Raw genomic sequence first — 17,833 nt, 5'->3', positions numbered from 1 at the left:
CTTATTCCATCATTATAAGCACCATCAATCATATCATAGTGAATTAATACTGAATTTATTCCTGAGGATATTTGAATGACATTATCACTGTAAAACGTCCCATTAGTTTCAATCTTTTTTGAGGAGAAACCCAATAACTCTCCAAATGAAATGTCAATTGTGAAATGAACCTTGCAGTTATTTTTAAGTTTAATCATTGATTTTGAAGTTTGTTTTTGAATATCGATAACAATATTTTTTGGTTCATCACCCTGTTCTTTCACAAGATGAACAATTTTTGAAGATATTTGAGAAATCTCATATGCTCCGGGTGAAACTGTTATCGTTTTGTATTCACTTCCCGGATTATAACTAAACTTGTCATTTTTCTCGGTTATATCAAATAAGGTATTATAAGTTTCCATGGATAATAAAGATGCCTCATATTCTTTTGTTGTGTCAAGTTGTCGTGGGTATAGAAATGAAGATGTGTGGTCGCTTGTTGTGAAATTGAAACTAAGGATTGTGCGTCTCATCTTATTTAATATGAGATAAAATGTCTTTATTAATTATTTTCATGTTCATCAACTGGTCGAAAATGGCTGATGCTTCATGAAAACAATTGTTATTTCCAGCCTTCTTACTACCTAACAACAATAACAGTCTATGAACTAATTGTGATGGGTCATTTGGAAGAAAACTAACACCTGAACCAAGGATACTTAAAGTCAAAATAATGCGTTTCTCCTTCTCATTCTTTTTTTTTTTTTACCAGAAAGACTAACGCTATAATTAGCAGAGTCCAGCAGATCAATATGTACTCTATCATCATTATTTTTCTTATCCAATGGTTTATCAAATACTTTGATTCATCCTTCATAGTTGAAGCTTGTCTTCCATATTTTGTGAGAAGAAACATTAATCTCGGAGTTAGTTTAACAGGAGGTTGAGCAAAACTCAAGGACCTTAATTCATCATTAAATCTCAATACCTTTTCTTGAACAAGATGAAATATTGCTGGTTGTTCTGTTGGAATAAGTCCTGCTTTGGTTTTTGATTCCGCTGAATATTCATTGTTTTGAAGAGCATTCACAATATAATCAGGGGGTTGATTAATCTCTTCCAGTTGTTGAAATAATCCTTCATCATCATATTCTAATTCTCCGATATGCTCCAATTCTTCCTCCGTCATTTGACTGAAATCTTTTAACATTTGAAGTTTTTTAGGAGTATATTCTATTGTAGGAACTGTGGAAACATCTATAAATTTTTCTTGGAAAGTTTTTAAAAGTGGTGAAAAAAATTTCGCTTGTTTTTTTTCAAATGCTTCTACACCCATTAGTTTCTGTCTGCGATTCTTGTTTATGTCTTCCTGTTGTTTTACAACTTTTGAAACCAACTCTTGATGTTCCTTAAATCTTCTTGCTCTTTCTTTCGCATCCATTTATTTATCGGAAAATATCATTTAATGATTGTACGGATCAACAGGGAAATTTTCCTTTTCTTCATCATCCAAGTAGATAGTAGATGTGTTCAAATAAATCCTTTTCTTTAAATATTTAATCAAATTCTTTATTAACATTAATACGAGTTGTAATTACTTCTTCACTAATACTTGCATCTCTGCTTTTCATACGTCTGCGTTGAGTTTCTTCATCAACATCAAAACCGAATGATAAAATCTTAACCCCACTCAGATGTTAAATAATTTGTCTCATTTCTTCTGGATTAGTTTCTAATATCCCAAGACCACCATATTTTAGTTTCTTTAACTCACTCGTACAATGTGAATATTTTGCTGTAACAAGAGAAACCTCCTCAAATATTTGACCTTCATTCCTCAATCGCGTATGTTCCTCCACTGAAATATAGTCATAATCTTCACCTTTTACTTCTCCAGGTCTTATTGCTCTAGTTGTTGTTGATACAATGCGTATCACGGGGTGTTTTTAAAGTAAATTTACAATATTCTCATTTGTACTATACATGAACCTTGATTTATGAAAGTTTTTTCCAGAAGCAGATTTACCCACAAGATTTATAATAATAGTTGTCATTTATATATCTAATTGTTTATAAAACAAAAATATATCCCTTAATATCTCATCTTGTTTCACAACAATAAACTTATATTTTTCAGTCGTGTGCTTCATGTAATCCCCAAATTCCTTTTTACTACATAATGTATAACAATTATCTCTCCAAAAATTGTTTATATCTGTTGAATTTAACTGGAATAAAATAAAAGTATTAGCATTGTTTCTGATGGAACGACGAGGTAGTTGACAGAATGATTGACTAAGTTAAATACAATTACAAGAAGAATGTCTCCCTCTTGTGTAGTCGCTGTCCATTACCGTTTGGTTTCTCTCATTAACACAATCATCAAAGATAACGAGGTTCTTTTTTGATTTATCCAAATCTTGGGGAGAAGGTACATCATCCGTATTATCATTAAGAATACAAGTTATCAGTTTTGATTTCTTTTTATATCTCTGTGTATCACAAAATAGTTGAATTATATCTTCAAAGTTATAATCATTTCGATTGTTTCGAAGTTTAAATAAACCGATTATATCTTCTTTTTGAAGACCAGCATTAAAACCTTGTGAGAGTAGTTGATACTCAGGTTGAAAACTTGACTTTGTGAAAATTATTAAATTATCATAATGTAAAAAGTTGGGAGTCAGGAGCATCTTCAAAAGTAAGTAGGTTTTTCCACATCCGCTTGAACCAACTATGAGACATCTTAATGAATTTGGAAGATTTTTATGATTGCTAAATTTTATCTTATTTTCCCAAATGGGTAAAAAAAAATCATTCATTTGTATATTTGGAAAACAGGTTATTTAATTTATTATTGGCTTTTTTAGAAACTCTATATTTTATCCTAAGTTCGGGTTTAATTTCAAGATAATCCATTATTTTATTTATACAATATCGTGTGTTGATATTTCCCTGAAAATGACAATCGTGAATAATATATAACAACAATCCTTTGAACATTTCTCTAATACGTTCAGTTTCTTCCCTTGAAAGGAAAGGTGTCTGATCGCCCTCATACTTTACATTCATTTCTCTTATCAATCTTGTAAAGTAATTCATTTTTGGTGTAAATCTAAAAGAATTGTATTCCTTTTTATATTTTTATTATCATTAATTAGACGATTATCACAGAATATACATTGTTTATAGGCTTTTGATTCTGTGTTTAATCCCCGTCTTTCACACGCAGGACAGTTCTCAAATTTGTCATATGGAGAATCATGGAATTCAAGAGGCTCAAAATCAAGTAAACTATTCATATTTATAAAGTAAAACTTTACTTTAACTGAAATTCATCTTCGGTATCATCTTCGATACTTTCAGAATCATCTATAAAACTACCTTCATAACTGTTGTTTGAACACAAACTCTCGGTATCATAATCACTCTCATAATCTTCAAAATCTTCAGTTGAATAATGACTCATATTTAATGAGTAGAAAAAAAAAACACATTCCCATCTATATCTATATACTTTTTTTCATTCACAGATTCAACTACTACATTTTTAACATTAAAGGTAGTTTTAAAATGATCCTAAACTACTATTGAACGAAATGTCATTTCACCTGATATATTAACATCCTTTATTTCATCAGGATTTACATCTTTCGGGTTGTTGAAAAAAAAATACAAATTTCTCCTTGCATGTTGCAGATGGTCTTATCTTTTCTTTCTCAAGCTTCATCCATTAGGTTTTTAAGCCTGGTGTTGGCTTAGTGGTTAGGGTGGCTGCTTGGGATTCCAGGGTCCTGAGTTCAAGCCCCATTGGCTGCTGAATTAACACCAGGGGGTTGACTCAGCCTGTCATCCTTCCGAGGTCGGTGAAATGAGTACCAGTGTACTGGTCCCGGTGTGCCCCGGTTAGAATAGGTGTACCATATCCCTGTGTGTCGTAAGAGGCGACCAGGGTTGGCATCAGGAAGGGCATCCGGCCATAAAACATTGCCTCAAGAAAAAGCCAAACCCCTGCACAGCAGGGAAAAATGGCTGTAAAAACGGTCATTTTATCCATTAGGTTTTTACTTTTTGATACTTTTTCTTGTTTCATTGCTTTTTCTAATTTTGAATATATTACCAGAAGGAGGGGAGAAATTTTTGTGAGCTCTTTAATTGATTTTCTTCCAGATACACCTAAAGCCCTTCCACTGAAGGAAATTGAAGAACTCATATTATTCACCATAATTGTTTTTATCCAATAGTTGTTACATTTATCTTTGTTCAATTTTACATCCTTTACATATTTCTCAGTATCTTTAACAAATGAAGAGATTGATTGAAACTTGTCTTTTGTGTCTTGAAACATTGTATTTTTCAAGTGATAAAAGTTTCACCTAAAACCTAAAAGTTAAGCACAGATTCACCCATAAATTAAACGAAATTTTCATCAAGAAAATTTTAGTTCAAGCAAAGTTTTATTATATAAATATGGTGAATACAACGTACTGCGATGTTTGTAATCACGAATATATATATTATAAAAACCACTTCCAAACCAACAAACACACATTCAATCTTTTCAAACAAATATCTCCACTTGACCAAAAACAAAACATTGTGATAGATGTGATAATAATATTCTTAAATTTTTTTATAATAATCACCTTCAATCACGCAAACACAAAAAGTGTTTATAAGTTTAAAAAAAAAAAAAGTTTACAAATTTTTTTTTTTTTAAATAACATTGTTTTGTTTTCAAGACCCTGTACCATCTTCAATCATGGAAGCTGTTGATATGGTAAAACAAAGTATTGAAACTATAATTAAAAACACATTAGGTGAAATGAAAACTTTCAAGTTTTATATGGGAGTAATATTGAAAATGGTAAGACAAGACGATGAAATTACTCCCTATATGAGGACAAACACACTTTATCTCATCATTTCAAGATTTTGTAAGATGTGATGTTTACGATGATCTCCACAGACAGGAACAAGATGTTGATAACACTGTAGTAGGTGGTGGATTTACTATCACAAAAATAATCTTTTTAGATATACACATCTTAAAATCAGATCCTCTTCAAGCTTCTTCTTATATTGATTTACCAAAAGAGATAAAACTTTAGAAAGCAGTTGTTAATATTCAAAACAAAGATAATAAATGATTTCTTTGGTCTGTTCTTGCTCACTTATATCCTCCACAATGGAAACCTTAAAGGGTTGAACATTATAAGAAATATGAGAATACATTAAATGTTAAAGATTTAAAGTTTCCAAAGTCATTGAGACATATTCCTAAATTTGAGAAAATGAATAATCTATCTGTTAATGTATATGGATTAACGGATACAAACAAAGTTCAGATATCAAAAATTTCAAACAACTATAAAAATGATGAAACACACATTGACATTCTCCACTTTACTTCAGAGGAAAAATCGCATTATGCTTTCATCAAAAATTTCTCAAGATTAACCAAATCACAAATACATAAGAGAAAATGTAAAATGTATCCTTGTAAGAGATGTCTCAACTCCTTTCACACAAAAGAATGATTAAATCAACATTCAAAATATTGTAGTTATCATAAATCAAGCGTAATCAATTTACCAAAAGCAGGTTCAAACATTTCATTCAAAGATTTTTTTAAAAATCTATAAAAATCCATTTGTGATATATGCTGATTTTGAAAGTATCCTTGAAAAGATAGACACTGTTTCCCCAAATCCAAATAAATCATACACAAATATATTTCAAAAACATACTCCTTGTGGTTTCTGTTATTATATCAAATCAACTGTTGGTGATGAATCCAACAATTTAGAACTTTATAGAGGAGAAGATGCCTCAGAGGAGTTTGTAAGACGATTGGAAAAAGATTGTATAAGACAAATAGAAACTAGAACGGGCACTCGACACAGTGCATACCTTCGCCGCGGCCACTTTTCTGAGAGTGTAGAGAACAGAATAGTGAACATTTCTTTTTTAGTGATTTTAAAAAGACGGGGGGGGGGGACAGAACTTACGAAATGTGCAGAAATTATTGGCATGCGCACTTAATAAGGAATTGTTCTTTGCCCTTTTATTAATTAGGAACTAGCTGATGTCATTCTTTATAATATCAAAAATAGCACGATAAGCTTAATGTGTCTTTTACATGACATTGTCATGATGTGTTCGGCTGTCGTTGCAATTTAAAACAAGAGTATGGGCGTCATTGTGTCATATTGCATATCACAAGATGAGGCGTTGAATTCTGAACATTTTGGTGTTAGTTGCATGCAAATTGAATAAAAATTGACCGTGTTATCGTAAGACGATTTTGACCTTTTCGTGACCTTGACCTTGACCTTTGACCCGAACGATCCCAAAATCGAATCGAATGCTTCCTGGCTCATAACCAATCATCCCACCAAATTTCATGCAATTCGGTTTAATACTTTTTGAGTTATATGAATCACAAGATTACAAATAAATAAATAAATAAAAAGAGTATGGGCGTCATTGTGTCATATTGCATATCACAAGATGAGGCGTTGAATTATGAACATTTTGGTGTTGGTTGCATGCAAATTGAATAAAAATTGACCGTGTTATCATAAAAAGACGATTTTGACCTTTTCGTGACCTTGACCTTTGACCCGAACGATCCCAAAATCGAAGCGAATGCTTCCTGGCTAATAACCAATCATCCCACCAAATTTCATGCAATTCGGTTTAATACTTTTTGAGTTATACGAATCACAAGATTACAAACAAATAAATAAATAAATAAATAAATAAATACACGCCGACCAAAACATAACCTTTCGCAGAATGCGAAGGTAATAATGGTGAAAACCTACAAACCAATGTCATTCACGAAGGAAGAGAAAAAGGAATTTTGAGAAAACAGTACTTGTCATATTTGTGATGAGGAAATTAAGGAGTTTAAAGTTAGAGATCATTGTCATCTTACTGGTAAATATAGAGGTCCAGCTCATTCCCGTTGTAATCTCAATTACAAGCCTCCAAATTTTATTCCTGTTGTTGCGAATTCGCACCCGCCGGCGTGCGAACGGCCACGTAACTCGAATCGCGGCACGTCGCCCACCGGACGGACAATTCTGTCGTGACCATCTCGGACTAACGCCGGGAGCTAGTCACGGGTGGGCCTTTCGGCCTCACCACGATCGTGCCAATCGGCCCCCCGCGTGGGATAGGGTTGTTCGCCAAACTCGACCTACCTAAGTACCCACGCGGCGGGTAGACCGGGCGATCACACCTCACCGCAGGTCGACTCCGGACACGGGCCACTTAAGCGACCCGTTCCATACTATCGGGATAACCGAGCGGTGTTATCGTCGGCCTCGACGGTTCCGATTAATTAATTATCGGGCGTATTAAGCCCACGACCAACTCTTTACGTGAAGCAAGATGGAGATTCAATTAAAGAAAAGACGAAGCGAAACGGGCAAACAGTTCAACATAATGCACATTTATTCCGCGGCACACGGAAAGCACACATATACAATTAAACAGAATGCACATATATCAAATGCTACAAAAGAAACACAACAATGCAGATCTACAACCGACTACGCGAGCACACGGCAACACTTACACAGTTTTACTTTACAGACGGTGCCAACAACACATTTACTCAAAAGCAAAAGAAAAGGGCCACCCTCAAAGACAAGGGGGCAGACGGGGCCTGTGGGCTAATATTTGCGCGGGACCTGAAAGAGCGGTCAGGTCCGCGAGACCGGGTGGATCCTACCCGTGTCTTTGTGATGAGCCGCCAATGTGGTGGCGCGGCGGCGCCCCGACTCTGCGCTCCTTCGCGGGTTTCATTGGCACTGCTTGGAGTGGGGTGGGAACGGGGCCCCCCTTTTCGCACTATCTCAGCGCGGGGGGGGGGAAGGGGGGAATTGTTGATGCTCTGGGGAAAGAGGATAGCTGGCTTGCTTGGGTCCCACGACGAGCGATTCCACTGCGAAGACCGCAGTCTTCCTTGCCTCGGACCCGAGCTATTCGGTCTCTTCCCCCATTCTCCTCAGCCGACTGCAGCAAACCACCTGTACGCCCTCGCCTCCCGACTCACTCCCCGCTCCTCCAAGGCCGATTCTGCATTCAAACCGACTCGACCGCGCTCCAGGCTTCCTCTCTCTGCAGCTCCCCGACAGACTCCAAACCCCGACAAACTGCGAGCTCCACTCGGCTCTCCGACCTCCGACAGACTGACTCTTCTCAAACTGACTGCCAAATTCGCCCCACGCCCGGCGCTTTATAGGCCGGAAGGAGAACCCATATGCAAATTTCTGGGTCAGAACGAGCTCGGGGGTGGAGCCACGCTCGCCCATTGGACGAAGGAAAAGGGGCGTGAGTCTCCCCTGATCCGAGAATTTGCATATCCCGATTCTACTCCGACGCGCCTGGAGGCGGGGCCAAACCGCCCCGCGCTTGCTGATTGGACGGATCAGAAGTGGGCGTGCATCATTCCTGATCCAAATTCTCCTCGGAAAGGCCGCACTTTTCACTCGCAATTCGGCGCGCATCCCGTACGAGGCCAGGACAGCCTGACGCTCGGCGTTCACAAGTGGTGCGGGAATGGCCGCAGAAGGAGAGGTGAAAGTGGTGGAGGGTTTATTGTGGTGGTTTATGACCATGGCGACGTTTGGAATGGCGGTGATGCGATGTTTGCGGGAGCGAGTTGTGAAGGTAAAGGTCGTGGCTGTTGGCGTTGTTATTGTTGTGAAGCGGCGTTGCGGTTGGTGGTTGTTGTGTGATGGCGGTTGAGACGTGGTTGGTTCAAAATAAAGATAGAACAGAAAAACGACTATCTCAACGCGGGGCAGCCCGAATGAATCACATTTATTCCCTCTAAACAACGGGTTTGGGGCTAACTACTCATGTACTTACAGAGATATCTCACCTACGGGACCTGAATGGTGGTTTGCGAATTTCCTCAACCACAACACTGTCTTTCTTCACAACAATGCTCACTATGACACATCTATTTATAAATGAACTTTCAAAGACATTCGGAAATATTTTTGCCATTTCAAACATAGATCAAAAATACATCTCATTCACAAAAACAATTTATACATCCCCCATAACCCATATCAGATTTCTTGACATACAAGTTTATGTCAAGTCCATCATCTAATTTGGAATCAAATGTTAAAAACTTCCTGAGTCTTAAATCATATTTCTCAAATCAAGAAGAGATTGATCACCTATCACAAAAGGGAATATATCCGTATGACTATATGGATTTATTGGAAAGGTTTAAAGAAACACAACTTCCTTCAAGGGAATGTTTCTATGGTAAGTTGAATAATACTCATATTTCTGATGAAGATTATGCACAAGCTTAAAAGGTTTGGGAGAAGTTTAATATAAAGAATCTTGGGAAATATCATGATTTATATCTTAAAACTGATGTGCTATTATTAAGTGATGTGTTTGAAACTTTTAGAACAGTCTGTCATAATAAAAATTCTGATGGATTAGACCCCGCTTTACCTTTACCTTATGGGAAACTTAAATGGGTTAAAGAAAAACATTATGAAAAAGTTTTACTTGATATTGTTATCTCCCCTCAAAAAGAATTGCATGAAGCTGAAGTTGGATATTATTTTGAGGTTGATTTAAAATACCCGGAAGAACTTCATAATAAACATAAAGACCTACCCTATGCCTCCGATAAAGAAAGTCAAAGAAAAGAATGGTTAAGTGATTACCAACAGTCATTTAATATAAGGGGTAAATATTCAGAAAAACTACTTACTACATTAAATGATAAAGAAAGTTATGTTTTACATCAAATGAACTTGAGACAATATTTAAAAATTTATATGATTTTGAAATAAAACAAAGTCCATGGTTAAAGGACTACATTGATTTTAATACAAAAAGTAGAAAAAACGCAGAAACAGATTTTGAGAACGACTTTTATAAATTAATGAATAATGCTGTATTTGGAAAGACTTTGGAAAATGTTAGGGATCGAGAAAACACAAGACTTGCTACATCTTGGAAACAGGCCTCAAAGTTAATTAACAAACCAAGTTTTGAATGGGTGGAGGTATTTTCAGAGAACTTTTGTGCTATTCATTTGAAAAAAAAGAGAGTATTGAAATGGATAAACCTATTTATATAGGAACATCAATTATTGATTTGTCAAAGTTGTTTATGTATGACTATTACTATAATAATTTAAAATTAAAGTACAAGGATAATGTGTCATTGTTTTTATGGATACAGATAGTTTTATATTAGAAATAAAAACTGGAGATGTATATGAAGATATGATTGATAATATTGATATATATGATACAAGTAATTATAAACCTGGTGATGTGTTGTTTTCATCAAATAACGAAAAGGTTATTGGTAAGTTTAAAAATGAATTGGGTGGGAAGGTTATGAGTGAATTTATAGGATTGAGATCAAAGGCTTATGCTTTTACATATATTGACAATAATATTGAAAGGTGTAAAAAGGAGTTAAAGGGAATAAAGAAAAAAAAATAAGAAATGAAACAATAAACTTTAAACATTATTACAACTGTTTAATCTTAAAGAAGGAAGAGTATCGAAAAATGAATAAAATAAGAAGTTATAAACATCAATTATATACAGAAGAAATAAATAAGAAAGCATTAGGAGCTTTTGATGATAAAAGATATATTTTAGAGAATTGAATTAATCGTCTCCCTTATGGTTATAAGTATAAGTGCTGAGGGACTACTCCCGTTTTTTAGTGATTTATAAATGATCGAACCAAGCAATAACCAAACCAGAGTGGAAATGTAATCAACCTTGGTACTTAAATGGAAAACATAAAGAATGTGAAAAATATCAAATAAGTCTTATTGAAGAAATAACCAGGGTAAAAGTATATAAAACAAATAAGCGGATAAATTTAATTACAAATAAGTTAGAGGATGTAAAGAAAAAAAATAAACATCCTTGAATGGACTGAAAACTTTGATGGTTATCAATTAAACAATGGAAAAACAATTTACTATAATCTATATATTAATACTGAAGAACCAATTTTGTGCTCCTCCTAGCGGTCATGTCATGTTTTTCTTGGTACTGTGACCTGGACTGAAAGAAACTTTGTACCTGTAAGAGTACATTGCACATAGTGGCAACAGTCAACCTTCAACTCTGAAGCATCTATATATTAATACTGAAGGACCAATTTTATGCTCCTCCAAGCGGTCACGTCACGTTTTTCTCAGTACTGTGACCTGAGAAGTTTTGACACGGTGTACGTCAAAGTAGACACGTGCACAAATCAGGGGACTTATTCACAAGGAATAGTGTACACCAAAAATGTCATGTACAACGACGTTTTGTAGGCCTCATTAGGTAAGGCCACGGAGTACATCGACTGGGATCCGGCTCTTATGAGAGCCGCCACTGGTTGTCACTATTGGGCTCATGGAACGGAATCCATCTGTGACGGGGTTTCGGCTAGTCTCAAAATGATATGTGGCTCAGGAGGTGGTCAAACAAGAGCATTAAGAGAAGTTTATCATTTTATCTCTGCTCAACAAAGATATTTAGACCAAGAACTAAGTTCCAAAATAATATTTGTGAACATACTCGATGGTGATGAATATAATAGGAAAATTAATTTATTACCTCAAATAGAACATGAACAAATATTCGTTGGATCACTCTTTGAGTGGAGTAAGTAATGGAGCAGAGATCGATCTCTTCTTTTGACCCCATGGACTAAGAGTCAGAGGGGGGAGAGAAAATCATTCTTCTCTTTTGACCTGATGGGCCTTGAGCAAGAGAGCTTCCCCTATTAATTTGTATGAGGTTTTTTGGGCCCTGAGACAGTCTCAATTTAACATGAGCTTGTATGGCAGAAAATCATTCTACTCTTTTTGTCTTGATGGGTCTCGAGTCAGAGAGTTCTCCATATACATTTGTATGGGGGGGGGGAGGATTCAGTCTCCCGTTTAGGGGTTTCCAGGGTTCAATTCATAGAATTTTCCCATTCATTTGCATGGATGTCTCAGAACCCCATATATCTCCTACTCAGGGGTGTTGTGTTTGGCCAGGAAACTCTGTATCAAATGTGAAGAATGGGCGGATGCGTTATCCTGATGGAGCTGCCAATGGACCGCTGCCCACAGGTCCGGCCGATTGCGTCGCACAGCGTCACGAAGGCAACGCAGTACCTCTTGGTGGTACTCTTTGGTGATGGTTCTGCCGTGTGGTGCGACAGGGTTCCCACTTATTTTGAGATGTCTTTTTTAAGGACTTTTAAGGGCTAAAATAACCCCTTTTTAAAGACCACATCCTAGAAATTCCAGGGGTAAATTGAGGTGAGTCACCTAGAAATTAACAAAGATAGTAAGTTTACAAAAAATATTTTTTAATAATGAACATACAGAACACAGCAGGAGCTTATTCAGTCGACAAGGCACAACACGCCACACAGCCAATTGGCAAATTCACTTCACATTTACTGTAGAATCAGCCAGGAGCAGTCACAAGTTTCCAGATGGCAGCACTCTCAATGTTAATGTGTTGTTATGTTAAAATGTTATTGTAGGTGCTGCCACCTGCAAAGTTGCAGCAGCTCCTGACTGCTTCTACACTACAGAACAGTACATTTTGTTAGCTACATGTCATTGTAATATCCAATTAGGACATAGCAGGCAAGGATTTAGCCTTCTCCTCAATTTCTCTTTCGAGAACTTTGAGTTCCCCCCGTTTTTGCTTGGCAGAGTGCCTGAGAGCATTTGATTTTACCAGAAGACTGTGGCTAGTTTTGCCACCTTTTGCCTCAGCCTCGTCTGCATATTTTTCTGACTGTGGTCAGACCTTCTATGTCAGTTTCCAACACCTTTCTCTTTTTCAAACCATCCACTTCATCTTCAACCATTTTTCGTTTTCTTTGGATGGCTTGTTGCCCTTTCTTTCTTTTCTCTTCTTCAAGATATTGATGGTATTTATGTTGAGAACTGGAGGCTGAGGATAGCAGCTCCTTTGTGATTTCAACTTTGAGCATTCCACCTACCAGTACAAAATAATCAATAATCTGCCTCAGTGCCACAAGCATGCCTTCACCCAGGTTGTCCTTCTCTATCTGTCTGTTGAGGGGAAAAACCCCTCTCAACAGACGCCTGACCATGGGAAACGAGCAACACTTTACGAACTACCCCCCACAACTTCTCAAACTTCTTGTTTTTACCCACACATTCATAGAGTAACACATCTACCCTGTCATCTTCAATTTTGAAATCCTTTAACCTAGACTTCAGTTCACACCCTGCTACATCCTGCAGTAATTCTTTGTAACTCGCAACCAACATATCTACATTATCACCATCAACTCTGTTCAGTCACCAAATTTTCCAACAGGCATTTGAATTTGGACTTTGAGTGTTCTTGATCAGTCACCATCAACCTGGGATCGAGAGAAGCCATATTTCTGGCTAAACTATACTTAAGAGGAGACCTTTCAAATATTTTGTTGACACATTTCACCACAAATAGCCTACATTCTTCTTTGAACTGAAACACCTGGCGCTTACTGATGGCTTTGGTTCTCAGGAGGGTCTTCAGTTCACTTTCAGCCTTGAAACCAACTTCAATCTTTTTGTTTTCTACCCTTTCCTTTTCAAGATCCAGCTTTAACAAGTCATATGCAGTAGAAGCATTTTGTAATGCAACTGGCTTAACACACCTCTCTAACAAATTTCTGACAAGTCTCTCAATATCATGAACATGAAAGGGACCCATTGGCTTGTCTGTTTGGTACAAGGCTAAAAATGGTTCAACTGCACTGGCTACTGACCTGAAAAAAGACAGTTTTGCGACAGATAGCTTATCATTCATTGCACCATGCAGAGTTTTGTAAGAGTTGCTGGTTGGTTTCGGCTTCTTCTTGCTTTCGCATGCCTCAACAAATAACTTCAGGTGAGGCCACAATAGAATAACTCTGCTGCAGACAGGACCATTCTCAACCCACCTGTGCTTACAAAATTTCAATGGGAAGTCTTTACACCCAGTGACATCAGTAAAATCATCGCGCCTGGCAGAGGTATCTTTACGATCGTCTATGACGTCCATGAACGACGATCGTCCATGACGGCTCTCGCTATTGGCTCCGTCAAGGCACAAGACGAAATATCGCAAGTTTTTGTTTTTTTTCATCTTCTTCTTCTTCTTCTTCTTATTCTGGTGAAGACAAAACCTTAAGGACACGGCTCTTGGACACATTTGTCCTTGTTTAGAAGACTAGTGTGAGGAAAATGAAACACCCTTCACCAAATAACAGGAAAATCTGATTTTTATTGACTTTTATTGACTTTTGAACATTTTCCTGAAATTTAAGGACATTTAAGTACTTAAATTGTACAACTCAGAAAAATGTTGGACTTTTATTGGTTTTAAGGACCCGTACGAACCGTGGCGTACTCGTAATGAACCACGCCACTGGAGTCAAAGAAGACGGTCAGCATGACTTTGACATTGCTGCGGACCTTCCTTGCTTTTTTTGGCCTCAGGGATGTTGGATGATTCCATTGTGATGACTGGAACTTGGTTTCTGGGTCGTACCCATAAACCCAAGTCTCATCGCCAGTGATCACTGTCTTGAAGGAGTTGGGATCACTGTTCACAGTCTCCAGCATGTCCTGTGCGATCTCCAAACGGAGTTGCTTCTGCTCGATCGTTAGCAGCTTTGGCACGAACTTCGCTGAGATTCTCAAAGCCCAAATCCTCAGTCACAATGGAATGAACGGATCCAATGCTGACGCCCGCCTCGTCTGCAAGTTCTCTGATCGTGATTTGACGATCCTGCATCAGCAGGGTCCTCACTTGGTCAATGACTATCTCATTTCGGGATGTTGAGGGCCTATCAGAACGTGCTTCACTTTCCACTGATGTGCGACCATCTTTGAAGCGGTTGTACCACTCTTTTATCTGTGTGGTGCCCATTGCTTCGTTCTCGAAGGCCTGTTGAATCTTGCGGATCGTTTCCACTTGGGAATCGCCAAGCTTTACACAAAATTTGATGCGGTAGCGTTGTTCAAGTTTTGCCGCCATTTTGTCAAAAACGAAAACCGATGGCGCTCACTTACACTTCCTCACTCATCGGCGGTCTGTCGGCGACTGACAGCTTCTGCAGGTGGGAAAATATTCACTCATACGAATTAGGATCGCCTACATACGTGCACCAAACCACGCCTCCCAAGCTTCATTTGTGTACGCACGAAAAATTAAGCTTAGATACTTTTTGAACACACCTCTTTTATATATATATATATATATATATATACATATATATATATATATATATATATATATATATATATATATATATACATATATATATATATATATATACATATATATATATACATATATATATATATATATATATATATATGTACAGTAGACTACTCGCAAGTCGTCACCATCGGGACCGAGAAAAAAGTGACGACTTAGACGTGTGACAACTTGCGCGTATGCGAACATTCATGATGACTGTGGGGTGAAGGATGAAGTCGCGACACGTCAGTGTGAGAGGGCGCAACAATCTCTAAGCCGGCTATTGTACCAAAAGGGTACAACAAAGCTCGGGGCAAAGGTGGGGGTTCATTGGTGAGTTGGAAAGTGATTAAGCAAAGATGGAATTCATGAATCAGTTTATCAAAAGTAAAGATAATGAACAACTGCAAGACAACTCGTATACCATCGGTGATGGTATGTCGACAAATTACATGACACACAGTCATCGTGGTGATGACTACCACTCAATGCCAATGTGTAAGTGAGTGCGGTGATGTACAAAACAAGCCAATATAAAACCATGATCGGACTTCAACACTAAGCTCGATCGATCCTTTACTCCTTCTCCAGAGACTGCATTGCGCAACCTGGCTACTTCTCAAATGGCCTGTGGGACGGCACGCTGACTGAGCTGAACGCAGCGCAGTTATAAATAGCCTATCACTGGCGGTGTACACCAATGAGCACGCATCACAATTCCATGAAATCGGGCTTCTCACAAGGTAGCAGTTCCGTGTGACGAGTTAGGCGTGGTAATTTACTTGAGTGTCCATTACGCGGGAACGGACAACATCTGATGACTTAGACAAAGCGACGACTTAGAGATGACGACTTACAGACTTTATTCAAAGGGATTTAACATTATATAAATTCGGGACTTTTTGACGTTGCCGACTTAGGCGAAGTGACGAGTTACACACTGCCAACTTACGCGTAGTCTACTATGTATGTATGTATGTATGTATGTATGTATGTATGTATGTATGTATGTATGTATATATATATATATATATATGTATATATATATATATATTTGTTGTTGTTGTTCGTCTTTCGGCTGCTCCCGTGAGGGGTCGCCACCGCGAATCATCCTTTATGATCCGCATACTGATTTGGCATAGGTTTTACGCCGGATGCCCTTCCTGACGCAACCCTAGTCGCCTCTTACGACACAGGGATAAGGATTGGGTTTCGCCATGATTCCGGGCTGCCCTACACCCTCTCATAGCGTGGCCTACGCCCGGTTATATATATATATACATACACATAGATATATACATATATATATATATATATATATACATATATATACATATATATATATATACATATAAAAACAGATGTTTGGTATGAAAGAACTTCAATATGGATACAAAAAACACGACATAATAGTGACCGAACCTTTTCGTGCTGCACTCTTCAGGGTAAAAATCGCAGCAAGTGAAGGTGCGTGCTTTATTCGCCGGTGTCAATAAGGTAGACAGAGATTGGTTCAACCGTAATGACGTCATGGTTCATCCGAATGCCCATTGGTCGGCTCATCATCTTCACCTCGAGCTCCCATTGGCTGGAGAAGAGTTCGTCGATGATTGACGTTTGCAACCGCATCCTGGAGAGAGGGGGGATGGGTTTCCCCTCAGGTCCATTCACCATTTGTTACCGTACTTCCCTTGATCTTTCCATGCTGAAAGAGACACAGAGATAATACAAATTCCTTTTGACGACATAATATTGGATCGGTGATGAGGATGAAGGTTGCTTCCAACATACGTAAGTGAAATGAGCTCCGACATCGGCTCAATATCCTGAACATATGTGCATTGTACTGGTCTGCACAAATAGGGTCGGCAACCAGGTGTTGTGCAATGGCAGGTGAAAAGCAGGTGCAGTGGCCGGTGGTTGCTGGATATTTCGAGAGATATTTTTTGCGTTGCGATGGCAAAAAGCTGTCCCCTGCTCAGGGATAAAGGTTTTCAAATGGTATGATGATATATATATATATATATATATATATATATATATATATATATATATATATATATATATATATATATATATATATATATATATATATATATATATATATATATATATATATATATATATATATATATATATATATATATATATATATATATATATATATATATATATATATATATATATATATATATATATATATATATATATATCCACTTTGAAAGCCTGGTGTGTTGGCACAGTGGTTAGGGCAGCGGCTTGGGATCCAAAAGGTCCTGAGTTCAAGCCCCGTTGGGCCACTGAATTAATACACCAGGGGGTTGACTCAGCCTGTCATCCTTCCAAGGTCAGCGAAATGAGTACCAGTGTACTGGGCCGGTGTATACCCCAGTTAAAATAGGTGTACTATATCCCTGTGTCATAAGAGGCGACCAGGGTTGTGTCAGGAAGGGCATCCGGCGTAAAACATGTGCCAAATCACTACGCGGATCATACGGATGATCCGCTGTGGCGACCCCTAACGGGAGCAGCTGAAAGAAGAAGAAGAAGATATATCCACTTTGAAAAATAAT

General features: G+C 37.6%; 2 protein-coding genes across 5 annotated transcripts in view; one reads left to right on the top strand and one right to left on the bottom strand.

The window, feature by feature from the left end:
* Positions 1-13,622, top strand: part of LOC147009445 (uncharacterized) — a 49,107-nt gene extending 35,485 nt beyond the window's left edge. Inside the window, exon 4 of the mRNA XM_085862959.1 lies at positions 13,482-13,622. Within this exon, the coding sequence (XP_085719085.1) occupies positions 13,482-13,622 (141 nt within the window). The remainder of the gene's footprint in view (positions 1-13,481) is intronic.
* The window catches only part of LOC147009444 (uncharacterized), a 113,909-nt gene that overhangs the window by 49,795 nt on the left and 46,281 nt on the right, over positions 1-17,833 (bottom strand). The gene's annotated exons all lie outside the window — the stretch shown is intronic.

Source organism: Eptatretus burgeri, chromosome 17, assembly GCF_056783735.1.
Source record: "Eptatretus burgeri isolate ZD-2024b chromosome 17, Ebu_testis_v1, whole genome shotgun sequence".
In the NCBI taxonomy this organism is placed as follows: domain Eukaryota; kingdom Metazoa; phylum Chordata; class Myxini; order Myxiniformes; family Myxinidae; genus Eptatretus; species Eptatretus burgeri.
The sequence above is the reverse complement of the archived record's forward strand: the minus strand, read 5'-3'. Positions and strand labels throughout refer to the sequence as shown.